This window comes from Aquarana catesbeiana, linkage group LG12 (genome assembly GCF_042186555.1).
Source record: "Aquarana catesbeiana isolate 2022-GZ linkage group LG12, ASM4218655v1, whole genome shotgun sequence".
Classification (NCBI taxonomy): domain Eukaryota; kingdom Metazoa; phylum Chordata; class Amphibia; order Anura; family Ranidae; genus Aquarana; species Aquarana catesbeiana.
Genome location: NC_133335.1, coordinates 108,952,411 through 108,979,469, shown reverse-complemented (window position 1 = coordinate 108,979,469; position 27,059 = coordinate 108,952,411). Strand labels below are relative to the sequence as shown.

General features: G+C 42.7%; 1 protein-coding gene across 6 annotated transcripts in view; it reads right to left on the bottom strand.

Annotated features, from left to right (window-relative positions):
* EZH1 (enhancer of zeste 1 polycomb repressive complex 2 subunit) overlaps positions 1 to 27,059 on the bottom strand; it is an 800,790-nt gene that overhangs the window by 48,000 nt on the left and 725,731 nt on the right. For all 6 annotated transcript variants that reach the window (XM_073608276.1, XM_073608272.1, XM_073608277.1 and 3 more), the window contains one exon: positions 19,909 to 19,989. In XM_073608276.1, coding sequence (XP_073464377.1) covers positions 19,909 to 19,989 — 81 coding nt within the window. The remainder of the gene's footprint in view (positions 1 to 19,908; positions 19,990 to 27,059) is intronic.

Here is a 27,059-nt window from a genome sequence, read left to right as displayed (position 1 = left end):
CCTTGGGGAGATGCAGACTAGCACACTGCAATCACTGAGCAGCAAATGATTTCACCTGTGATGTGTTTCAGTTATTTTGCAAACCTGGCCTATTAGTGGGTCCTGAGGACAGGAGTTGAGAACCACTGGTGTAGAGGCATTACCTACACCGCCGCAGCCAGGAAGGCTGAGCCGTTGTTGTTTCCACCACCAGCAGCAGCACTCAGCAGGCTTCCTTACAGTCCATTGCCTCGGCTCTCACCCAGTTGCACGCAATGGTCAACACCTTGACCACGTCCATCTCCAATGTCGAGGCGAGAGTGAGAGTCTTGGAGGTTCCCCTAGCAGCGGCCACCTTGGGCACAGTTGCAGCCCCAACCACAGCACTCCCACCTACAGGTACAATGGATGACAGTCCCACCACCAACCCAGCGCATTTTATCCCACAACATTAGGATAAACATTTTAGAGGGCAAAGACGTGAACTAGGCCTCTCTCCTAATTTCGGTCAATGACATATCCGAGAACAAGTCCTACACCTGGGGGGATGTCTCCATGGTGGTAAGGTCCAAAGATCCCAGGCTTAATCGAAAGTTATCAATCCCTGAGTTTATTCTGGCTTTTGGCATCTTCAGAGATGTCTTGTGCTCTGTCAGTCCTAGCAGGAGGGAGGATCTGGATCTGTACCTGCACGCTGTGGTGGATTTGGGGTATAAGTAGAGGGGTTTCGCTTTTTACGATTACCATCGGTCATTCGCAGCAAAAGCAGCAGCCAAGTGCTCCCAGTTTCAAGTCGGCACCAATTGGAACATCATGGAAACCAAACTCTTCCATCGCCATACGCTTCTGCTCCATCTGCCAATCCTCCATGTATGTGGCAAATTGGTGCTCCAACGCTGATTCCAGATGCTCCCTGGTCCTCCCCTCCACCTCCAGTGCTGCCCAGGGCATGCTACCTATCCCCACCCAGCAATCTCAGGTGGATAAATTGGGGTGACCTGTCGCTGGGAAAAGCTCAGATTTGCAACAAATTCAACTACGCCTCCTGCATGTACAGCCACTGCCGCTTGCTTCACATCTGCACCATCTGTCACACAGCATATCTCAAGACCACGTGCACTCTCAAACACCCCAACACCTCATGACTAAGCCGTGTGGACAAACAGCGGCTGGGTTATTGCCTCTCCTTGCACCCATCTCCCTCGCACTCTTACTGGTTCAGGGATATAACTTCGGTTTTCATACCGGGCTCATCACCTTGCCTCAAACCACTTACGAGCGCAGGAATCTTCTGTTGGTCTCCATCGACATGAAAGCCATAGACCAGGGGTAGGCAACCTCGGCCCTCCAGCTTTGGTGAAACTACAAGTCCCATAAGACATTGCAAGACCCTGACAATCACAGGCATGACTCCTAGAGGCAGAGGCATGATGGGATTTGTAGTTTCAACACAACTGGAGGGCCGAGGTTGCCTACCCCTGCCATAGATGCTTTTCTGCAGACAGAACTGGACTGAGGTTTCATCATTGGACCTTTTTCTGTGCCGCCATTTAGCATTTGGAGAGTTGGCCCTATTGGGCTTGTTAAGGGCAAGTTCTCTAATAAACTCTGCTTAATTTATTTGTCCATGCCTCATTCCACTCACATTCCCAGTTTAAATTCTCTAATTCCATCCAAAGAGTTCTTCCTCAAGTACACTTCTGTTGACCTAGCCAAACAGTGCATCATCAGCATAGGAATGGGCGCATGGCTGTCCAAGGCAGACATTTTGGACTCCTTTAAGCTATTGCCTATTGAGCTATCTTTGAGCATCAAGTGGAAAGGCTCATACCATTTCGCCACCAAACATTCGGCTTGTCAGGACTATTGGGGTTAAAAGAACTAATTTTTAAGGCCTCTGCACATCATATATTTTTCATATATATTTTATGAACAACTTAGAGGCCATCTCATTCCTATATATATTTTTTGGGGAGATTAAATTAAGTTCATGCTTGTGGACAGGGATGTTTGTAAGAGACGTTAGGGCTCCTTGCATATGAGCCTAGATTGTAAATTAAGTATCTGGACCCTTGGTCAAAAAAACAAGATAAGGGAACCATGACCTTACAGACCTAATTTTTTTTTTTCAGGATTGAGAAACAAAATAGGGCTTATTCAAAAATGACTATATGAAACATATTGTATCATTTATCAATTATATTGGAGTAGTTATAGGCATAAATAATTTAACAATGTCACTTATTGTAGATATATATATATATATATATATATACTCTCTGTTTGGATATATTCATAAAAATGTATTGGCATGTCTTTATCCTAACATAGTGAATAGAGCATGTTTGTAAGGCCAATTATATTTTAGAGTATAGAAACTATACTTGTGTAATAATCCTTGTATTTTGAATAACCAGGATGTTCCTTGTGCCATGACTTAACTTTCAAGGTATGCGAGAAGTTAAGTTAATGACCTTATCCAAATTGTCTCATAACCGTATTTCCTTGTTTTAAGCCAAAGTCAAGGGTCATTCATAAATTTAATTTGACATCTAAAATAACATTTAACAATATCAATTTCTAATCATATACTGCCCTTACTGAAAACTATGTGTAGGGCACTACAATTTCCCTATAGGTTTGTCCAGGAAATGACATACATTTTAACGTCATTCATGACATGAGGGGCATTTCCACACCCACTCCTGGGGGGGAATATAGAGGGTTTACACATATGGTGAGGGGGGAAAGATCTAGAGAGCTTGAAAAGGGAGCTTGGAGGGAGATCTTGAGATGGAGAGACGAGAGGAAAAACACTATGGGAAAATGTAGGAGTGGGGGAGAAGTCCTTTGGGACACCCAGCCGATACTTCTCAAAACAAAAGTTTCTTACACCACCGGTAAAGTATTAATTTTCTATTCTATATATTGATAGTTGAATCATATTAGCATATACATTACTAAAACCATTTAAACTTTGTAGCATATTTGTAATTGTGTTGTTTCTAACTGCAGTACAAAATTATTCTTTTTCAAATATAGAGAAATACACATTGTTGTATATCAAAATAACAAAAACTGACTTTAATAGTCTTATCAATGGTTTTGTTTGAAATATGTTTAAACATAAAATTCATTTGAGAATTATTTTTACCGTAAATAAGTCTTGATTAAATTATCAAGCTCTGTGCACAGTATAACATTTTTTCCGTGCATTTTTAAAGTGTAAGCTTGAAGGTTTTTGTTTTGAGAAGAAAACACATGTTAAACTCAACACCTAGTTTGTTTTTGTAAGTCTGTAGAGCCACGGAAAGCTACCGTATATACTCGTGTATAAGCCGAGTTTTTCAGCACATTTTTTATGCTGAAAATGCCCCCCTCAGCTTATACTCAACTGAGGCAGGGCTGGCAGAATGGGAGAAGGCAGGGACGGGTGCAGGAGAGCTCCGTGGCTGCGCTGGCTTTTGGAATGTGTGTGCGTATTTATTGAGCTGACATCGGGCTCTTTGCTGCCCCCTCTGGTAAATTCCTGCATGTGCACCCCTCGTATGTCCTGCACAAGAGCTGGAAGTGGAACAAGGAACACCACCTAAAAAGTAAGGGCTGTTCTACAAGGGGGGGTTGTGTGTGCGTCATTGTACATGTGTCTGTGTACATGTGTGTATCTGTTTACATGTGTGTGTCTGTGTATGTGTGTGCCTGGGTAATTTAACAATAGCTGCTGCATTACCCACCCTAGGCTTATACTCGAGTCAATACGTTTTCCCAGTTTTTTGTGGTAAAATTAAGTGCCTCAGCTTATATTCAGGTCAGGTTGTAATCGCGTATATACGGTATTTACTAAGTGTTACTAAGTCAAAATAATAAGTCAAAATAAGTCAAAAGACATAAAGTGTTGAAACATGGTATTTTGTAACAAGAGCTTGTGGTAAAATTTCTCATCGTCTGTATCACCTATATATTTGATATTTGAAGTTATATCTTTTTCTATTATCACCAAATATATTTCATATTATTTTACACTGAATTTTTTGTTAATATATATATTTTAGCACATCACTGTATTCATTCTTGTCTTCAAACTACCACGGATAAACGAACTTGAATTATTTGTTTGATTCGTGGAAAAATGTGAAAATCTCCTTAACCACAGTTTTTTTTGCATAATTCCATAAATATATTACTGTTTTAATATTTCAGTATAAACATCTGACATATTATGAAGGCACTGCTGAGATCTATCAATGTTTGAAACAAGGAATATAATTGTGGAAATTATATATATTTTACTGTCAATCTCTCAACTGGATTTTGTCCCACCAAGCGCAGTGCCAGAAAGTCATCGGCTACCTTGATGACTTCCTGTTGATTGAAATGCCCCACAAGTCCCCCACAGATTTGGAAAAATTAAGGGTAGTTGTCAGGAAAGGTTCCCAATGCTGGTAATATCTATCATTTGGCGTGCAGTACTGAGGTTCACCAGCAGGTGTCTCCTGGCAGTTTGGAACTGTCAAGAGAGCCTTTCCCTGCTGGTATTATGTGATCTTTGGGCTGCAGTACTGGCGTCCACCAGCGGGTGGTTTCTGGCAGTGTGGGGCTGAAGATGATCCCGCCGATTTTTGTGAGCACTACTCAGCCTGTTCCCCACAGGTGATTGCTGAGTGCATTGTGTCTGCTCAGTCTTTTGTTAGACAGGGAGATTTAAAACTACAGTTTGTACAACCTATACTTTTGGCATGCATTCAGCCCCAGCCAAACAAACCACCTCTGCCAGACACCAGCCTACCCAAATGTGTTTCCCATCACCCATGTCAACCTCAGTTGCAGCCAAGTATACACTGCTCCCAACCAAATACTCATATCTGGTCTCTGCATCCCGTACCTATCCTGCATTCAACCCACCTGCCTCTTCTCAGCTGCCTCCCAACCCACAAGATCCTCCTTTCCAGTCTGCTGCACCCCTTACCTACAGTCACCTACAGAGCTTCAGTGGCTAAGCCATAGAAAAAAATAAAGTTTTTCCCAACCAAAACGATCCTGCCATTAACCCGACCTGCCTCCACACCCACAAATCTGTCCCAGCTTGAAGTTCCGGTGCCAGTATCCCAGCCTGAAGTGCCAGAGTTCCAGCCCGAGGTGCCAGCCAGAGCCAGCGCTCCAGACTGAAGAGCCAGAGCCAGCGTTCCAGACTGAAGAGCCAGAGCCTGCGTTCCAGTCTGAAGAGCCAGAGCCAGTGTTCCAGTCTGAGGAGCCAGAGCCAGCATTCCAGCCCAAAGAACCAGAGCCAGCGTTCCAGCCTGAAGTCCCGGTGCCTGTTTCCTGGTCTGAGGTTGCGATGCCCGTTTCCTGGTCTGAGGTTGCGATGCCCGTTTCCCGGTCTGGCGGTGTGTTGCCCATTTCCCGGCCTGCGGAGCCTGCAGCCCAGCCTGATTTGTTCCTGTCTGCTGCCCAGCCTGATGTGTTCCTGTCTGCTGCCCAGCCTGATGTGTTCCTGTCTGCTGCCCAGTCTGAGGAGCCTCTGTCTGCTGCACAGCCTGATGTGTCCCTATCTGCTGCCCAGCCTTATGTATCACTGTCTGCTGCTCAGCCTGATGTGCCACTGTCTGCTGCCCAGCTTGAAGTGCCTGCTGCCCAGCTCAATGTGCCTGCTACTCAGCTTAAGGTTTCTGTGCCTGCTACCCAGCTTGACGTACTTATTTCCCAACCTGATGTGACTTTGCCCACTGCCCGGCTTGACGCCATGGACTTTCCTCAGCAACAGCTAGTTGGAGTGTTCGGAGGTCGCTCCTTCGAGGGGGGGTACTGTCAGGAAAGGTTCCCTCCATTGGTAATGTCTATCATTTGGCGTGCAGTACTAAGGTCCACCAGCAGGTGTCTCCTGGCAGTCTGGAACTGTCAGGAGAGCCTTTCCCTGCTGGTATTATGTGATCTTTGGGCCGCAGTACTGGCGTCCACCAGCGGGTGGTTCCTGGCTTGTGGGGCCGACATTACCTCTTGCAATCAGGCATCACCTGAGTCTCTGATTGAGATGTGTATAAATACCCGGCAAGTGCACACACACCTTGCCCTGGTATTGTCCTTGTGCCCTGACCTGCAGCCTGTTTATCTGTTATCCTGATCCTGAACCCGATTCCTGTATCCTGAACCTGTTTGTATCTGTTCCCGTATCCCTGGATCCTTGCCCTGCAGCCTGATTCCTTCCATCTTGTTTCCCTGTCTGTTTACTCCTGGCCCCCCATCTGCTGATCTCCTGTTTATGACCCTGGCCTGGCTTGACTACGATTCTGGTACTCCCTTTTGCTATATATCCTGGTTGGTTCATTATCACTGTTTGGTTGTTCAGTTTGTTCACTCTGTATTGGTAGTGTGTTCACATTTATATGCATTTACTTTAATAAACTTACTTTCACCTATTTATGTCTGGTTCACTATGTCGCAGTCACACAGTTCTGGTCACATCTGGTTTATGACAGTAGTGTTTGGCAACCTGAACGTGCCCATCGCAGAGCATAAAGTGGAAGGTCCGGCTCAGTCTATCACCTTTTTAGGCATCAGTATAGACACCTGCTCCATGCAGGCCAGCCCAACAAGTTGTCCCGGATAAGGTCGGTCATTCATGCCTACACCCGTTCACAAGTTTGTACCAAGAAGCAACTACAGTCCTTGCTAGGCATGCTCAATTTTGCAATGAGGATTATTCCTCAGGGGCGTTCCTTCATCTCACGACTTCTCACGACTTCTGGTTTTCCTGTTGCAGGCAGGACCCTGATCAAATCCTCAGATTGGACCAAGCAGCGATCGCTGATCTGTGGGACGAGTTTCTGGAAAACTAGAACCATGTGTCCATGTTCATCTCGGTAGCATCTGCCTCGTTGCCTCATGTTGTGAAGGGTGCAATGGCCTCCACAGGCTTTGCAGCAATCTTTGGCCCTCACTGGTTCACAGGACCGTGGCCACAGGAGATTCTGATGATCCCTAGGTTTAGTCAGTCATCGTCCTTTTTCGAACTCTATCCCATAGTAGAAGCAGCTTGGTTTGGGGCCACGCCTGGATAGGGCAAACCGTGGTCTTCTCCAAGGACAAACTGGCCATGGCCAAAATCATCAATAATATGATTGTTATATAAGAGCTCTGGCTCTTCAGACTGGAACGCTGGCTCTGGCTTTTCAGACTGGAACGCTGGCTCTGGCTCTTCAGACTGGAACGCTGGCTCTGGCTCTTCAGACTGGAACGCTGGCTCTGGCTCTTCAGACTGGAACGCTGGCTCTGGCTCTTCAGACTGGAACGCTGGCTCTGGCTCTTCAGACTGGAACGCTGGCTCTGGCTCTTCAGACTGGAACGCTGGCTCTGGCTCTTCAGACTGGAACGCTGGCTCTGGCTCTTCAGACTGGAACGCTGGCTCTGGCTCTTCAGACTGGAACGCTGGCTCTGGCTCTTCAGACTGGAACGCTGGCTCTGGCTCTTCAGACTGGAACGCTGGCTCTGGCTCTTCAGACTGGAACGCTGGCTCTGGCTCTTCAGACTGGAACGCTGGCTCTGGATCTTCAGACTGGAACGCTGGCTCTGGCTCTTCAGACTGGAACGCTGGCTCTGGCTCTTCAGACTGGAACGCTGGCTCTGGCTCTTCAGACTGGAACGCTGGCTCTGGCTCTTCAGACTGGAACGCTGGCTCTGGCTCTTCAGACTGGAACGCTGGCTCTGGCTCTTCAGACTGGAACGCTGGCTCTGGCTCTTCAGTCTGGAACGCTGGCTCTGGCGCTTCAGTCTGGAACGCTGGCTCTGGCTGGCACCTCGGGCTGGAACTCTGGCACAGCTTACCTGTAAAATCCTTTTCTTGGAGTACATCATGGGACACAGAGCCTAAGTAATTACTTAATGGGTTATGGGCCACCTTCAGGTGTTGACACTGGTATACCGAATCAAGGAAGTTCACTCCCTATATAACCCCTCCTCCTTCCAGGAGCATATCAGTTTTTGTAGCAAAGCAATATACTTAAATCCCAAAAGAGGGGAGGGACCTCTGTGTCCCATGATGTACTCCAAGAAAAGGATTTTACAGGTAAGCTGTAATAAAAATCCTATTTTCTTTATCGTACATCATGGGACACAGAGCCTAAGTACAGTCAGGTCCATAAATATTGGGACATAGACACAATTCTAATCTTTTTGGCTCTATACACCACCACAATGGATTTGAAATGAAACGAACAAGATGTGCTTTAACTGCAGACTTTCAGCTTTAATTTGAGAGTATTTACATCCAAATCAGGTGAACAGTGTAGGAATTACAACAGTTTGTATATGTGCCTCCCACTTTTTAAGGGACCAAAAGTAATGGGACAGATTAACAATCATCCATCAAACTTTCACTTTTTAATACTTGGTTGCAAATCCTTTGCAGTCAATTATAGCCTGAAGCCTGGAACACATAGACATCACCAGACACTGGGTTTCATCCCTGGTGATGCTCTGCCAGCCCTCTACTGCAACTTTCTTCAGTTCCTGCTTGTTCTTGGGGCATTTTCCCTTCATTTTTGTCTTCAGCAAGTGAAATGCATGCTCAATCAGATTCAAGTCAGGTGATTGACTTGGACATTGCATAACATTCCACTTCTTTCCCTTAAAAAAACTCTTTGGTTGCTTTCGCACTATGCTTTGGGTCACTGTCCATCTGCACTGTGAAGCGCCGTCCAATGAGTTTTGAAGCATTTTGCTGAATATGAGCAGATAATATTGCCCGAAAAACACTTCAGAATTCATCCTGCTGCTTTTGTCAGCAGTCACATCATCAATAAATACAAGAGAACCAATTCCATTGGCAGCCATAAATGCCCACACCATGACATTACCACCACGCTTCACTGATGAGATGGTATGCTTTGGATCATGAGCAGTTTTTTTTCCTTCTCCATACTCTTCTCTTCCCATCACTCTGGTACAAGTTGATCTTGGTCTCATCTGTCCATAGGATGTTGTTCCAGAACTGTGAAGGCTTTTTTAGATGTTGTTTGGCAAACTCTAATCTGGTCTTCCTGTTTTTGAGGCTCACCAATGGTTTACATCTTGTGGTGAACCCTATGTATTCACTCTGGTGAAGTGTTCTCTTGATTGTTGACTTTGACACACATGCACCTACCTCCCGGAGAGTGTTCTTGATCTGGCCAACTGTTGTGAAGGGTGTTTTCTTCACCGGGGAAAGAATTCTTTGGTCATCCACAACAGTTGTTTTCCGTGGTCTTCCGGGTCTTTTTGTGTTGCTGAGCTCACCAGTGCGTTCTTTCTTTTTAAGGATGTTCCAAACAGTTGATTTGGCCACACCTAATGTTTTTGCTATCTCTCTGATGGCTTTGTTTTGTTTTTTCAGCCTAATGATGGCTTGCTTTACTGATAGTGACAGCTCTTTGGATCTCATATTAAGAGTTGACAGCAACAGATTCCAAATGCAAATAGCACAGTTGAAATGAACTCTGGACCTTTTATCTGCTCCTTGTAAATGGGATAATGAGGGAATAACACACACCTGGCCATGGAACAGCTGAGCAGCCAATTGTCCCATTACTTTTGGTTCCTTAAAAAGTGGGAGGCAAATATACAAACTGTTGTAATTTCTACACCGTTCCCCTTATTTGGATGTAAATACCCTCAAATTAAAGCTGAAAGTCTGTAGTTAAAGCACATCTTGTTCGTTTCATTTCAAATCCATTGTGGTGGTGTATAGAGCCAAAAAGATTAGAATTGTGTCGATGTCCCAATATTTATGGACCTGAATGTAATTACTTAATGGGACGTCCCATAGCAATGCTACTTGAAGGGAGGGAGAGACTTGAGGACTTATACTGCTGCCTGCAGCACACTGCGCCCAAAGGACGATATCCTCATACCTCCTTACATCCACCTGAGAACATTTTTGTGAATGTATGCACTGAAGATCAAGTTGCGGCCTTACAGATCTGATCCATGAAGGCCTGGTGATGCACTGCCCAAGAAGCACTAACCGCCCTGATAGAGTGTGCCTTAACTCGAAAAGGGGGAATCTTACCCCATAAATTATAAGTTTAAATTATAACTTGCCGAATCCACTTAGCGAAAAGTGGATTTCGACGCTGCCTGTCCTTTCTTAGGACCCTCTGACAGAATAAATAAGACATCAGTCTTAAGAATCTGAGCAGTTGTCTTTAAATAGATTCTCACTGCTCTCACCACTTTAAGACAATGTAGTGACTTTTCTTCCCTGGAACATGGTTTTGGAAAAAAAACGATGGCAGGACAATATCTTGGTTCAGGTGAAAACCTGAAACCACTTTTGGCAAAAAGCCTGGACGAGGGTGTAACACCACTCTGTCCTCAAGAATAATCAAATATGGCTCTTTACAAGAAAGAGCAGCCAATTCCGAAACCCTCCTTGCTGAGGATATACCAACCATAAATACCAGCTTCCTTGTCAGAAGGACTAAGGGAATATGCTGTATCGGTTCAAATGGCTGTTTTTGTAACACCAACAAAACTAAGGTCAAGTCCCAAGGGCTCAAAGGTGATTTAACTGGCGGATTAATCCGCATCACCCCTTGCATAAAACCCCGGACTAAGAATGAGTAGCAAGCGGTCTTTGAAATAAAATTGATAAGGCTGAGACTTGGCTCTTAATAGTACTCAAGGCCAACTTCATCACTACGCCTAATTGGATATATCTCCGAGGGTGCCAACCCTTGGATTCACACCAGGAAACATAAGCCTTCCAGACTCTATAATGTATAGTTCTGGAAGCTGGTCTCCTTGCATTTATCAAAGTAGAGATAACTGACCTGGAAAGCCCATGTTTCTTCAGAACATGGGTCTCAATAGCCAGGCCATTAAATTTAACAAGTAGGATTGAATATCGGCCCCTGTGAGAACAGGTCTGGCCTTAGTGGAAGGGACCATGGATCGTCCACTGCCATCTTTACGATTTCTGCATACCATGACCTTCTGGGCCATGCTGGTGCTGCCAGAATTACCGGTTTTCTTTCCAGCTTGATCCTGCAAAGAAGTCGAGGCAGCAATTGAATAGGGTGACATGCATAGATCAGTGAGAACTGATACTATGGTATCACCAACGCATCTGTTCTGCATGCGAATGGATCCTTTGTTCTGGACACAAAGTTGACTAACCTTATGTTGAACTGGACGCTAGAAGATCTACGTCCAGAGTCCCCCATCTTTGACAAACAGCCCGAAAATATATCGGGGCGAAGAAACCATTCCCCTGGGAATTATCTGCTGGCGACTTAAGTAGTCCGCCTGCCAACTTTCTATTCCCGGAATGAAGACTGCAGGGCACAAAATATTTCTTTCTGCCCAAGTTAGAATATGGTTCACCTCTCTCTGCTCTGAGAGACTCTTGGTGCCCCCTTGGTGATTGATATAGGCCACAACCGTGGCATAGACGGATTGGATCCTGACAGGACAATCCCTTAACCTGGAAGTCCAGGCTTTCAGAGCCAGACGCACTGCCCGAATCTCTAGGATGTTGATGGCCAAGGCTCTTTCGGTTCTTGAACACTGTCCTTGAACAGTTGTCTTCTCTGTCATTACCACTTTCCTGATAACTGGTCTGAAGGATTTACCTTTTAGCAGATTCTTTAGTAACCACCAATTGAGGCTTTGGGACACCCTTGGGGACAGCCGCATTGGCAAGTCCAAAGCTTGGATCGTTTTGTTCCAAGCAGATAGAATACTGTTTTGCAACAGTCTCGAATGGAACTGGGCATAGGGAACTGCTTCGAATGAAGCCACCATCTTTCCTAACAACCTCATGCAAAGGCAAATGGAGGGATCTCCATTTTGACCTGACCCTCCGCACCAACTCTCTTATGGAGTTGTTTTTTTGCCTGGGCAAGAACACCTTTTTCTGGGCTGTATCTATGATCAGACCCAAATACTCCAGCTTTTTTAGCGGTTTTAAGGGAGACTTCTCTAGGTTGAGAACGCAACCCAGACTTTTCCAGGTAACAGGTTGTAATGTGTACACCTTACTCCGAACACCGATTGGTCTATTAGCAATAGATCGTCTAGGTATGCCAAGACTGTTTATGCCCTGTGCCCTTAACCTGGCTAGAGGTGGGGCTAGCACTTTTGTGAACACTCGGGGTGCTGTAGCTGGCTCGAAGGGCAAGGCTACAAACTGCAATGCTGCTGTTCTACTTCGAACCGCAGAAACCTTTGGTGAGCTGGAAATATATGGACATGCAGATATGCATCCCTGATGCCGATAGACGCCAAAAGTTTTCCTCCTAGGATAGAAACTACTGACCTGATCGACTCCTTAGAAAGGAGCGGATCTTCAGGAACTGATTTAGATTCTTTTAGGTCTAGAATGGATCTGTTGAATTTCTGCGTGGATCTGTACATGTAGAGGAAATGCATGAAAAAGGCAGTGAAGGTTTTAAGGAACCTAAAAAGAAACAGAACTATCAGCTGACTCTACTAGAGGTAGCTTGAAAGAGGCACGAACCATCTCTGTACAGATTTTGTACCAGCAATCTTTCAGATTTCGAGGCTGAAAAATGGTTCAACTCCAGTTGTCTCTTCTGCAGACGAGTAATCGGTTTGCCTTTCTTCCTGATCACCTGAGGGTAACCCCTCATCCTCTACCCACTGTTTCCTTGATAAGGGGTCTAAGGTGGGGGAGGGGAATCTAACACGCTTCCTATCCTTTTGGATAGCAGATATGGTTAAAGTCGCTAATTTTCCTTCTAGTCCCTGCACGGCAGAGGAAAAATGCATTTTCAATCATGTATACAGGGGCTGAATGTTTTCTCCTCTAGAGTCTGATGGTGGAGGCTGTCGCCACTGCCTAGAGGCAGCTGCCCCTGGCGCAGGGGAAGGAGTCCGTTTAAATAAAAGGACGTTTATACCTTCTTTTAAGCAAAAGAGTACCTTTACCGCTAGAAATCATTTGGATGTATTTGACCAAATCCTCCCCAAATAGTCGCCCCCCATGAAAAGGGAAACTAGTCAGAAGCTTTTTTGCAAGATGCTTCGGCTGACCAACTTTTTAACCACAGGGTCCTACGCATGTGTTTTAGCGCAAGGTGGGACGCTTGGTGAATAGAGTCTTTCATAGCGTCTATGACAAAACATAGCGCCTTTGGTAGTTCGGCTAACTCACGGGCCTGTTGTGCAGGGACCTCCCTAAGGGCCTCTTTGAACTGGTCCTTAAGGGACTGACAGATGCCTATTGCAGTGACTGCAGGCTGAGAAATTCCAACTTCTTATCTGTTGGATCCTTAAGCATTTGTGCATTGTCTACTGGAAAAGTCACATTTTTATTGATGCTGGAAATCGCAGCGTCTACTGCTGGTACTTTCCATCTTTTGTGAATTTCTCCTCCATGGGATAGAGAACAGAGAAACTCTTCGGAGGGAGAAAATGCTTATCCGGATGATCCCATTCAGCATAAATAAGCTTTTCTAGTAATGCATGGACCGGAAACGCATGAAAAGGCTGTAAAGGTTTTAAAAAACCCAAGGAAGAGACTGAACTTTCACCTGACTCTGTTAGGGGTAGCATGAAAGTGGAACAAACTATCTCTGTAAGAGTTTGTACCATCAATCTCTCAGATAGGTTGCATAAGGTTCATCAACTGTTGTTTCCTACGCAGAGGAAAAATCGGCTTGTTTTTCCACATGATCGCCTGAGGGTGGTAATACCTCATCCTGTGCCCACTGTTCCCTTGGTAAAGGGTTTGAGGTGGGGAAGGGGGATCTAGCATGCTTCCTATCCCCTTGGATGGAGGATGTGATTAAAGCCGCTGACCTTCCTTCTAAGCCCTGCAGGGCAGAGGAAAATGCATCTTCAGTCACATATACAGGGGCTGAAGTGTGAGAAGCAGTTGCACCACCAATAGGTTCCAATGACTCACCCTGGATTGCCATATCTGGTATCTCTGGAGAGGATAACAGTGTGGAGGCGCCGGCAGCGCCTGGGGGTGGCATTTTTGGCACCCTTGTGGTAGCTCTGGAATTCACAATGCTAAGCACAAAAGCAAAGGTACTTTAAGAAAATTATACTATTTGCTGAGCAATAGTCTAGCAATAATGTTACCATACAGATCATTTTCTGATGCTGAATAACAATTGTATTTCCTGTACTGGAAATGCCTGTATACACCGTTTACGTGACCCAGCGCTTCTGTGTCCTGTGTGATAGCCTCTTCACTTCAGCTGCTCTTGAGACTTTCTGTCATAAGAGCGTCAGCTTTATATGAGAAACTTCAGGTGTGAGCGCCTGTATGTGCGCTGTGTGCTCCACGTGGACGCTGAGTCCTGTACACAGTGCCTGTCTTAGATCATGCCCTCTTTCAGTGACCTGCCCTCCTCCTTTCAAATTAACTTTAGCGCGTGCGGCACGCATTCGGGACTGTAATGCAGACCTGAAGGAGGAAGCTGCTGCCACTATCTGGCGCTCCTGGCAGTTTCACTGCATGAGCGCAAAAATCTTTAAACAGGCAAGTAAAACATAATAAAATGTTATTAAACTGCTGCTGGCTGCTGCTAAACCTCCCAAACTAGAACAAAGCTCCGCTTAATGTATAAGAAAGCTGCGCTGCCCCGCACCCCTCGAGGGGGGGGGGGGATATATAATTTTTTATATATATATTTAGCAGTTGAAATTATATTCTCATTAAGTGTAAATCAATTGAGTGCTGACACATTGCCAAATATGCAATACTACCCAAATGATGTGGTACAGCTTTTACATTGCTGTACCCCCAGCCCCTTAGTTTCCCCAATTTGTGGGGGGGGGGGAGAGGAAAATTTTGTTCAATTCAAACCCCCTTGTGCAACTGGGACCACACAAGCTGTTGTAGCTGGACAGAGCTGTTGAGAAACAACGTAATAAGGTATGTGTATCTTTACTCCCTCTAGAGGAGATTTTAAGGCATTACAATGTTTAATATATGGAAGAAAGGCATAGGTAGACTTTTTACAGTTCCTAAGCTTCTTCCCTTACCTTATCCTCGCTGCAGGATACGGCTGAAACAGACAGATCCAAACTTCACCCATCACGGCGGGCTGCATTAGTAAACCTTGACAGACTGGGTCCCTTTTAACAGGGGTTCCACTCCTTTGGACCTGTATAACACCCCTCAGGAGCAACTTTAGGTAATGTAGCAACACCAAAAAGAGTCCTGGTTCCTAGGGTCCAGCCCTCAAAGAGAAGCATTACAGGCAAAACCTCATTCTTCTATGCGAGGCCCGGGTACCATCCTGTGGCCTCAGTGGCATGGATGGATCCGGTTGTGGAGGTTTTTTAAATCCAGCATAGATCCCTCCTGGAGCTCCTCAGAGCACATCTTCATTCGTGATCAACACCTTAGACACCGGCGAAAAAACTGATGTGCCCCTGGAAGGAGGAGGGGTTATATAGGGAGTGAACTTCCTTGATTGGGTATACCAGTGTCAACACCTGAAGGTGGCCCATAACCCATTAAGTAATTACTTAGGCTCTGCGTCCCATGATGTACGATAAAGAAAAAGGCAGGTCCAAGTCCTTGGCCATTATGTCCTTTCTACGCAGGCTAGTGCAGACATCCCTACAGTACAAGTTCAATGTACACTGTACCTTTATCTCCGGCAAGTGCAACATCGCAGTGAATATGCTGTCCCGCTTTAACTTTTCATTATTCTTTCAACAGAACCCCGGAGCCGACCAGACTACATCTCCCATCCCACCTTGGTCGCAGCTGATGATGGGCTGAATGGCCACTTAGGCAATGCTACCCAACTGACAAACCAATCTCTGTCCCGCAACACGTTAAAGGCCTACCACATCGCCTGGAACACTTACTGCAGGTTTTGAGTCTCGTATCCCAGTTCAGGGACAGGCGACATCAAGCATATCCTGGTTTTCCTGTCATATTCAGGGATATAGGGAGTATTTACATTTCCTGTCATATTGTCACATGGAATTGACATTATCCTACAATACCATCAAGCTGTACTTGCCCAGCTTTCAACATTTCCTGTCCTTACAGGACCCCGAGAAGCCTTCCCTGTTCACGGCCCATAGGGTCAAAGCTATATTACGAGGTATCCAGAAGCACCAACCAATGGCCAGAGGAAGACGCTTACCCATTTCAGGTGCCACGTTTCGGGACATGTAAGCTACTCTTTTGCGGTCTCCCTTCGGGTTACTGCCCAGCCTGGTCATCAAAGCTGCCATTTACTTGGCTTTCTATGGGTTCTTGTGGCCAGGTGAGTTCACCTACAGGGGCCCCTGTTGCCAGGTACTGCGCAGGTGTTACCTGTTCCACCTCCAAGATTAATTTATACTACATCTGGCAGTGTCCAAGACCGGGCAGGGGGGGGTCATTAAGTTCTTCTGGAAGCTCAACAAATGGTGCCCAGTAGCTGTCCTGGACCAATTGGTGATGCACCTGCCTAGCCAGTCTAGTAGCAGTCCATTGTTACCATTCCCTACTAACCCCCGAGTGCTAACCAATTCAAACACATCTGCATTCTCCTGGTCAACTTAGGCCTCAACCCCAGCCTATATCCAAGGTACTCCTTTTGCATTGAAGCAGCTTCAGCTTCCTCTCGGCATGGTGTGCCAGATCATGTCATCAGGCGGTTGGGCAGATGGAAGTCTGCTTGCTTCTCCCGGTACATCCCAAACCCGCAGGTCAAAATGTTGCAAGCCTTTGCCAAGCTTGCTCAATAAAGTAACATGTTCAATAAACACTTATTTCCCTATCCTGGTATTTTTGCCTCCTTTTTTGGCATACTGACCAGGGCACACCTCAGGTCTATGTTTCGTTATGAGTCTTGTGGCATTTTTATGTGGTTCTGTGTTTGTCTAGGTTCAAGGGACTCCAATCATAAATATATATAAATAAATAAATCAAGTCCAAAAAGTCTATAATATGAAGTGATTCCAGCACCAATGTGTTGTAGTATCACCGTACAGACATGTGGCTGCAACGTGTATAGGGGCGGAGCCAAGCTGGTTACATTTGAAACAAGGCCATTTGAGGGTCAGGCGAGTCCATGCGGTGTAGAGGGGAATAGCAGTTTGGTGTACCAATGTTTCTGCTTATACCTGTATCATAGCACTTGGTGTGCCTATTTATGTGAGTGGATTTTATCTTGGTGTTTTAATAAAGCAATTTGTACACAAAGAGCACTATCGGTCCTATTCTGTTTTGCATGTGACCTGCCTTTGAGTGTGGTGCCAACAGAGGAGGAAAATTAGCTATCTGGGAAACTACTGGTAATACAGCTCAAGGAGGGGCAAATAAAATTTGTTTTGACCTTGTTTTTTTTGGAGTCAATACTGTGAGGTGAAAGTTTATTAGGTGGATTGGAAGATATTAATGTACACTACAACACATTGGTGGTGGATGCACTTCATGTTATGGACTTTATAGAATGTATTTATTTTGTATTATTTATATACAATTGTGCTGCATCAGTTATTTTGTTTATGTATGTTGGGGTGTAGTGAAAGCACTTTAGATGTTTAGCGGCAATTAAGGGTATATTCCACATTGTTTACAGATTTGGTACGGTCACGTCATATACTCACTACACTGATTGCTTTTTGGTTTTCAGTTATATACTACCATTTCACAAATTCCCTTTCAAAGGGGAACAGTCCTAAAGGAGCCCAGGAATTTTCTGACTGCCTCCAATCTGCATAAAGGAATAAAAGGTATAATGGTTAGGTCTTTGCGGTTGTAGAAGCTGTGAAAGACCCAAAGCTGGAGACAGAAGGCTAATCCTCCAAATGCAGAGTAATGTGCACTACATCAATAAGGGCCACAACTATCTCTCCTAATTTTGTGGTTATGGCAAGAGACTGTGGTGCCTCAATAATAGTCTCTTCACAGATAGACTATTGGGACTCTGAATCTGAGATGATGACAGCAACTAGTGGCCTTGCCTGTTTTAAAGTCTCAGGAAGTTCAAATATAGACTACACAGGAGATGACCCTGGTCTCTGTGGTTAGTATCCATGAGTAAATAGGTGAATTTGGTCACATAGTCTTGAGTGAATGCAGTAGAGATCTCTGATGACAAGGTAGGGGACTCAGCTTCATCTGACAAAGCCAAAAGATATTCCAATGTTGTAGAACCTATAACTACAGGACCACTGGATTCCATACTGCAGGCTTTGGTGCCTGGATACCAAGTAGGCACTTCAGAACCATTAGAGAATATGGGCTGGGGTCACCAGAAGCAGCGGGACCATCTCCTCTGTAAATATGAACAGACCTGTTGCGACCATGTGGTGGTAATGCAACCAGGCTCAAAATGTGAGGCAAATCCTCAGGTGATTCCAAACCATGTAGTTGGTGACTGATGAGGGCTGGAGATGACAAAGTAACTTTTACCAGTATGCCATGTGTGGAAAGTGCAAAAACTGGAACACAGTGCCAAATGTCACATTCAAGGCTAACCCTGTAACATCCGGTTCAGCGGTGTCCGGGTGGAGCACTCCAAAGTCAAGCTGAGGAAAGGCTGACTTTGATAGCTGCCATGTAGAAACTCCACTTTTTTTTTTTTTTTTTTAGAAAAAAAACAATCTCCTCTGGGTGATCAACATACATGTTAAGGATTATTCCTACCTGTTTCTGCTCTTAAAGTAGAACTATACGAAAAACTTTTTTTTTCATTTTGGATAGAGTAAGGGAGGATTATAACCCATGAAAGTTTTTTTTTGCCATCTGTATCCAATTGCAGAGATTTCCCTTCACCTCCTGTCCCATAGCCAAATAGGAAGTGAGAGGAAATCCCTGCAAATTAAGGAAATTCCTTGGGGACCCCTAGGTCACCAGAACTAGTGTCCTCATTGGAAGACTTCCTCTCTTTTACTTTTCTGGGGATAACTGCAAATTTGCTGTTTTCTTTTACTTTCAATAATGGTAAACAGGAGCAATTGAGAGGGTGAATCTTCCTAATGGGGGCACAGATAGCAATAAAAACTGACAAGTGTTCTAAACCATCTCCCCTCTAGAAACTTTTTAAAAAATTGCCTTTAGTTATACTTTAAGAAATAGCTGTTCTTTGGATGTCGATTATAAATTGGAGTGACTGGTTCATTATAATTACCTACTGTGTTCTGATGAGAAAAGTTGCAGTGTCTGCATCCCTTCAGCAGTAATTAAACTTTATGAAGTATATTCCAAAAAGTGAAATTTCTGTTGCAAGGGGAGGCCCAACATCTGATTTGTATAGTGCAGACTTCTAGTGACTAGATCACAAAAGCAGGACTTGAATTTCCAGAAAATTAGTGTTGCAGATTGGAACAGAAAGGTCAATATTAATGACATTAAATTACAAAATGGCTTGTGTAGCAATTGTAAATGCTATATTTTTGTACCACCAAAAATGGAGTTAACATTTGATGTTGCACTGCATTGAAGAATCTCAATGCAGTTCAAAAGAACTGAAAAGGGTCAATTGAGGAAAAAAAAAAGACTAGAAAAAGTGGTTAGACGGCAACGCTAAAGAGAAGACATTCATCCTCCTAGAACACTAGTAAAAAGCTATAGGCATACTGGGTATAGGAGGTGTTATCATGGGCTGGGCTGGCCTGCGATTTTCTTGTTTGCCAGTGTCTAGTCCTTCTGTAGACAGCAATGTAACCAGACTGTATCTGAATTCCTGTATCCCTCAAGAGCAGAAAAGGGAATTCTCTCATGCATCCCATCTTCATGTGGACAACCTACATGAAAAAACAAGTCCTGCTTGTCATGATCATGATAGGGATAGGAAGACTTCTCTTCAATGTAGTCTATGCACAAATAAAGACCCAGCAGGGGATCCAACTCTCCACTTAGTATAAATTCATTTGCAGTCAAATTTTGAGTTGTAGAAGGTATGTTGCCATTGTGCTGTATTTGGAAGGGAAGCAATAGCTTTTCTACAGTCAGTATATAATACAAACCTTTAGCGTAACAGTTAGGATTTACAGAGTGATTCGCAAAACGGATTTTATTCCCTTTTCTTGTGGCATCCACAACAAAATCTGTAGAGGAGAGATTATAGGAAAACACAGTCACATGCATTTTATTCAAAAGAGCAAAATGTTTAGGAATTTAATGAAAATGCATAATAAAACTAAATTAAGTTTTTAGTCCACAATAAATTAAACCATGCGACTTGACATAAAGCAAACAAGAGAATATTTTTAAAAAGCTTAGGACATTATCTGAAAAGGAAAAATAGGTAGACAAAAAAGAATCTTAACGACAGAGCCTTTATTGATAATAAAAAAAAAAAAAATAACTTAAACAAAGAAATATCACATTTCCTGGACGGTCACCTGGACTGTTCAAGAGTAGTTAAAACAAGGAAGGCTGAACAAGATAGAAAGCACTGCACCAGGTCTGCCATGATAGCACTGAACAAGGAAAAAGGATGACCAGACAGCCACGCTACTGCAGAAATCACCTTTATTTCTAAAATCGCCAAACAGGGTAAGAACATCAAGGAAATAGCAACAGAGGAGTAGGGTCACAGGATTGTGCAGGTTTAGTTAAACAGAATATTTAAATACTTGCATGGGCACATGCAAGTATTTTCTTTAACCTCTTCCGGAACAGGCGGCGCAGTTTTACTGCGGCAGGTTGGCTCCCCTGTGCGAAACCACGTAACTATACGTTGGCTCGCAGAATCCGGACAGCGGGGGTGTCGATGCTTGTGGCCCACAGTCGCGATGGCATCGACACCCCCGCACGACCGATTGTGACTAGGAGAGACAGAACAGGGACGAGGAGTGTGTGTAAACACACATTCCCTGTTCTGTTCTGACAGGAGTGACAGATCGTGTGTTCCTATTAGCTAGGAACCACAATCTGTCACTTTCTCTAGTTAGTCCCCTCCCCCTTCAGTTAGAATCACCTCCCAGGAAACACAGTTAACCCCTTCACCTCCCCCTAGTGTTAACCCCTTCACTGCCAGTGACATTTTTACAGCAATCAATGAATTTTTAATCGCACTGATCGCTGTATTAATGCCAATGGTTCCAAAAATGTGTCAAAATTATCCGATATGTCCACCATAATGTCGCAAAAAAAAAAAATAATAAAAATGCTATAAATCTATCCCCTATTTTGTAGACGCTATAACTTTTGCGCAAACCAATCAATATACGCTTATTGCGATTTTTTTTACCAAAAATATGTAGAATACATATCGGCCTGAACTGAGGAAAAAAATCGTTTATTTATATTTTTTGGGGGATATTTATTATAGCAAAAAGTAAAAAATAATGCGTTTTTTTTCAAAATTGTCGCTTTTTTTGTTTATAGTGCAAAAAATAAAAACCGCAGAGGTGATCAAATACCACCAAAAGAAAGCTCTATTTGTGGGAAAAAAAGGACGTCAATTTTGTTTGGGTACAACGTCACACGACTGCGTAACTGTCAGTTAAAGCAACGCAGTGCCGAATCGCAAAAAGTGCTCTGGTCAGGAAGGGGGTAAATTCTTCCGGAGCTGAAGTGGTTAAGATATAACAGCGGAAGTAAGTGCAAGGGAACACTGGGAGGGATTAAACAATGCAATATGTAACAAAAAGCAAGATACCCCCAATGGCTTATACGCAGCTTACAAGTAATGAAAAATACTTTTTTTTAATATAAAAATAATGTTTTTATTTTCAAATGGGTAAAATTGCATCAATAAAAGCAGCAATAACAAAAGGGAAAGGGGATGGGAAGGGGAACATGTGGAAAAGGAGGAACAACAAGAGATCTGGTGTACACAAAAATAATAAACATATTAAATGTCTATATAACATTTAACTAAAGGAAATATATGTGGATATTACTGTTTAGAGAAGCCCCAACGCGTTTCAATCATAATTTTGTATACGGTCTTCTTCTGGAGGATACAGATATCTATAAAATATCGATACAGAATATTAGCAATATTGACATCAATAATATCATCACCATTGGGAATAAAGAGCCTGTATATACAGGAATTCAAAAATAACAAAGGGTCCTGCCTTTGATACAAGAAATATTCAAATAGCCAGAGCAAAAAGACAAAACATTACAACACATCAGGATATGCTCACGGTGGTCCACCATCCAGAAAGTGGGCAGGGAGTCCAATTCTATCTTCAAGAGGTCATACTTAATTAGATGTGCAAGGGCGGGAGGAGACACAAATGCATGTATGATCTGTATAATATCTAGGGATGAATTACCTTCAACTTTTTTGTTTTTGTAAGGGTATCCTATGCACTGATGCAAATCCTGTGCTTTGTGCTGAAGGAATGTATTTTCCAGATTAAATGCATCACCTGGGGGATATAAATTTCCAACAGGTGTATACATATGTATAGAAGTTTATAACATATGTCTATAAAGGTAACGCTACATTCAATGGGTATAATTACCTTGTTTAACTAGCTATCAATCCATTGTGTAATATGTTGATTTATCCAGTATGTCAGAACAGACGGCTAGTTATACGTTCATCACAAGATTAGTGGTATCATCAGTTCCTCACCATTAAAGCACCCACATGCTGCATTAAAATAAATATATATGTATATTATACATATATTATTATTATTATTTAGGGTACTTATATAGCGCCATCAATTTACGCAGCGTTTTACATATACATTGTACATTCACATCGTTCCCTGCCCTCAAGGAGCTTACAATCTAAGGTCCCTAACTCACATTCATATACTAGGGCCAATTTAGACAGAAGCCAATTAACCTACCAGCATGTCTTTGGAGTGTGGGAGGAAACCGGAGTACCCGGAAGAAACCCACGCAGGGTTGGGATTCGAACCAGCGACCCTTTTTATTGCTAGGCGAGAGTGCTACCCACTACACCACTGTGCCGCATACATAGAGATAGATATCGATCGATCTATCTATCTATCTATCTATCTATCTATCTATCTATCTATCTATCTATATAAACTGGCCATATTGTAAAATATTTTCAAAGGAAAGGGATGGTAAATGGAATAGGGATGGTAAATGGTTACTTACTGAGAGTTGTTTTTCACTTCATGCTCCTGTCCTGCAACTATCCAGTGTGTTGTATCCACATAGGAATAGGATGTATACTGGGTGTGGCGTTTATTTGGAAGCCTGTTGATGCCCTGACCTATCACACCTGTATGCATAATCAAGGTATGAACCAGCACATCAGTGTCTCACCTCCCCATCTTGTATTGCACGCCCCTTCCAGCCATGAATAAATCAAAGACCAGCTGTATGGCCTCCTCGGCATTCAGGGGGAATCCCAATTCCATGGAAACCTGTCTGGCATTGTGATCCCATGCGCCAGCACACTGCCCCCTGGTGGTGGACGTGTGCATGCATGTGGCAGACACCAGCGCCTGGAGTCAGCCACTGAATGACGCTGACATGGAGGGAGATCTCCAGCTGATGTCGGAGGTATAGTGGGAGGGACAGACCCTGGAGTCCTCGTTCCCCCTCCGCGCCAGGAGACAGAGAAGGAAAGAGCCCCGACCATCCAACCGGTACAGGAAACCACCAAAAGACCTGCGTGGACACACACACACAAAAAAAGGGGGCACAGTTATTGCATACATCTATACATTTTTCTATATAAGTAATTATTTAACATGTTCAGGTAAAAGTCCTTGTATAAAAAAGGAAAGGACTTTAACTTATCATTAGGGTTTATTAATTGTGTTTTAATCATTATTGATTTTAAAGGGGTATATACTCCCATAAGAGCTTGAAAAAGATGTGTCACCAATTAACTGTTATTATCTTATGATATCTATCAATTATGTGTATATTGATGACTTTATGTGTGTTTGGTACAGAGGAAGAGACATACATTCATAAATTTTCTTGTCAGAAATATATAAAAACAATATTTTTATTAAAAAAAAAGTATTTTTCATTACTTGTAAGCTGCGTATAAGCCATTGGGAGTATCTTGCTTTTTGTTACATACATTATTGGGCTAGCAGCACGTTGTTTATAATTTGAAGAGATGGGTTCCACATTTGTTGTATAAAACATTTGGGTGGCTAAATACCAGTATCTCCCATTCCAAAATCCCTCCTCCAATCCAGTGGTTGACAACAGGAGCTTTGGTATATAGGTATATTACATTTCAATTTTGATCAATATCTAATTTTGGAAACTGTATTGTTCACAATTTTGTGTCTTCTTTGTGTGTTTTCAGGGGCAACAGTGACTGACCTTATGTCAACATATTTTGAGCAAAATGAACAAACTGAAAATGAGATCTCCTGAGATCTCCCCTGAAGATCTTACCTTCCTGTAGGGAGACATGTAGTAGATGAACATGGATATAGCGTCCCCAAAGTTAAAGTCACAGCCCTAGCCGGGGTACATATACCCATCTCCCGGGGGGGATGATTGGAACAAAACGTTATCACAATTAGAACAGAGATGGATTTTTCGCTTAGAAAAATGTATAGATGTATGCAATAACTGTGCCCCCCTTTTTTATTTATTTTTTTTTTTTTGTGTGGTGTGTCCCCACGCAGGTCTTTCAGTGGTTTCCTGTTCCGGTTGGATGGTCGGGGCTCTTTCCTTCCCTATTAAAGTAAAAAATCTGTGCTTAGGTATAAGTTAAGATACAGCCTCCCTGAAAAAAAGAATCCACTAGTGGGGCCAAAGAATTCGTAATCAGAGTAAGGGAAGTTGGTGCTGCTTAAAAAAGTGTTTAAATAACGTATGTGTTTACCAACCGTGATAATACGTGAACAAAACTAGTATATAACAGTATACCTGAGTATATTGTCTGTTTGGAACAGCAAAAAAATGTGTAATCACCCAAATTAAGTGAAACGATTAAATGAATATATAAAAAATATATAACTAATAATTATATCGGTATTAAATCCACTTCCAGGAAAGATGTATATAGCGATAAAAAATCTATCCACGTCAAATATCCATATTCCCATAAAGTGACTTGTGTTAATTTCCAGGTGATATTTATATATCAAAACTTAAAAAATCCTACTATACAACAATATACGTGAATATACTGTCTGTTTGAAAACATGTGATATATGTGGATACCAAATCAAGTGAAGAAAACACTAAAATAAGTGTGTAAAAATAATCAATAATTAAATCAATATTAAGTCCACTTAAAAAAAAAAAAAAAATATATATATATATATATATATATATATAAATATATAGCAAAGAAATATATCCACATCATCCGATTTCCCGATGATGCGATTTTATCTCAACTTCCGTGCAAAAAAATAAGTGAGGTGACTTTTCATGTTCCCCCTTAGGTAAATGCACTCACCAGGGGCCCCCACCCCTGCAGTGGTAAAGAGCATGTAGCCAAATAGGTCTCCAATCCTGGTGTCCCGAGAATCAATATGATCTCCTGCTCTGTAGTGTGGTTTATAACAGGTTATCCACATGATAAAAGCGGGCACTCATAGCATGAATCTGATAAAATCTAAATTTATTTATCAAGAATAAAAAGCTTTCCATAAGCAGAAGGGGCTCCAATTACCCCAATTTCATATAAGCATACAGGAAATTTCCTGGGTCTGGGTAGCGTGCGTTCCATAGACCACAACCAGAAAACCGTAAGTTCCCGTAAATGACGGTAACGTGTACCAAGTACGGCCTTACGCATTTCATCAATGGACATTGTCTGAGGCGTAGCCATCTTGTTATACCTCACGTCATTATATAGCAGGTGGAGGTAGCGCCGCAATTGTTCCCAATCAGGCTAAACCTCATAATAATAGTGAGTTACCACATAGAATCTAATGAAGGATTGGTATTCATTCATGGCAGAACGGCCATATGTACTAAAAATCCCAGCTATAAGTAAACTCCATGGGCGGCCGAAATATGTGTTATAAACCCGGCAAGTCCCCCTAGCAATCTAGGTTGTTGTTACATGCCGCGATACAACTCCACTTACCAAATGCAAATCAGATACTACCAGGTAAAGTCAAACATATAAAAGCATAATAATAAAAACATTATTTTGAACAAAATATACACTGGTTGATCAAATAGATTTAAGAGAGTATAGAGGGTTATATTCTTGAGAATGCAATCACATAAATTCTATTTATTTCCTAATTACCTCACAAATAATTGATATATATATATATATATATATATATAGAGAGAGAGAGAGAGAGAGAGATCTAAAAGAACCACAACATGTTAAAACACACATAAGTATGCAGACAATATATATATATATATACAAAAAATTATGAAAATTGATGATCAGTCATGATAAATACAAAAGAACCCAAAGGTTCGGGGGGTATCAAATGCTGATCATAACACAATAATGATAGCCCGCTATACACTGTCTTACGGCCTTGCGGGACAACATGAGTTATCCTAGATGGAAATCTGATATATATCTGATATATGAAATCTTATATTATTAATGTGTTCTCTAATCCTTACATTGAGTGGTCTGGTAGTCCTGCCTACGTACTGTAAGTGGCAGGAGCACTCAATGACTTAGGTCACATGTGTGTTACTGCATATGATAAGTGCCCTAATTTGATACTCTTTGTTGTTGGTCCAGGATCTGAATGATTCTTTCTTGGTTGTTTCTTACTGACCCTGCAGGGTAGACATTTTTGGCATTTGTAAAACCCATTTCAGAGAATAATTTTACTGTTTTTGGAGGGTTAATGGCATTACGAACAAATTGGTCCCTAAGAGTTGGGGCTCTTTTATACACAAATTTTGGTTTCCTAGGAAGAATTTTAGAAAAAACGTTGTCAGATTTGAGAATGAGCCAATATGTCCTAATGATATATTCAATCGATTGATATTGGCTATTAAAACCGGTGACAAAAGCTACATCCATGTGCGAATTCTCTCTTTTATTCTTCGTCATTAATAAATTGTTTCGGTCCATATTTGTTACTTCTGTTTTTAGAATCATCGTCTCTTTCCGGTAACCCTTATTTTCAAATTTTTTAATTAATACATTCGCTTCTTCATCAACCAGAACAAACACAGAGATTTATGGAAAAAGGAAATCGACAAGAGGAAAACGAGGAGGGAAGAAGAAAAAGGAGGAGAGTATTAGGGGGTGGGATTT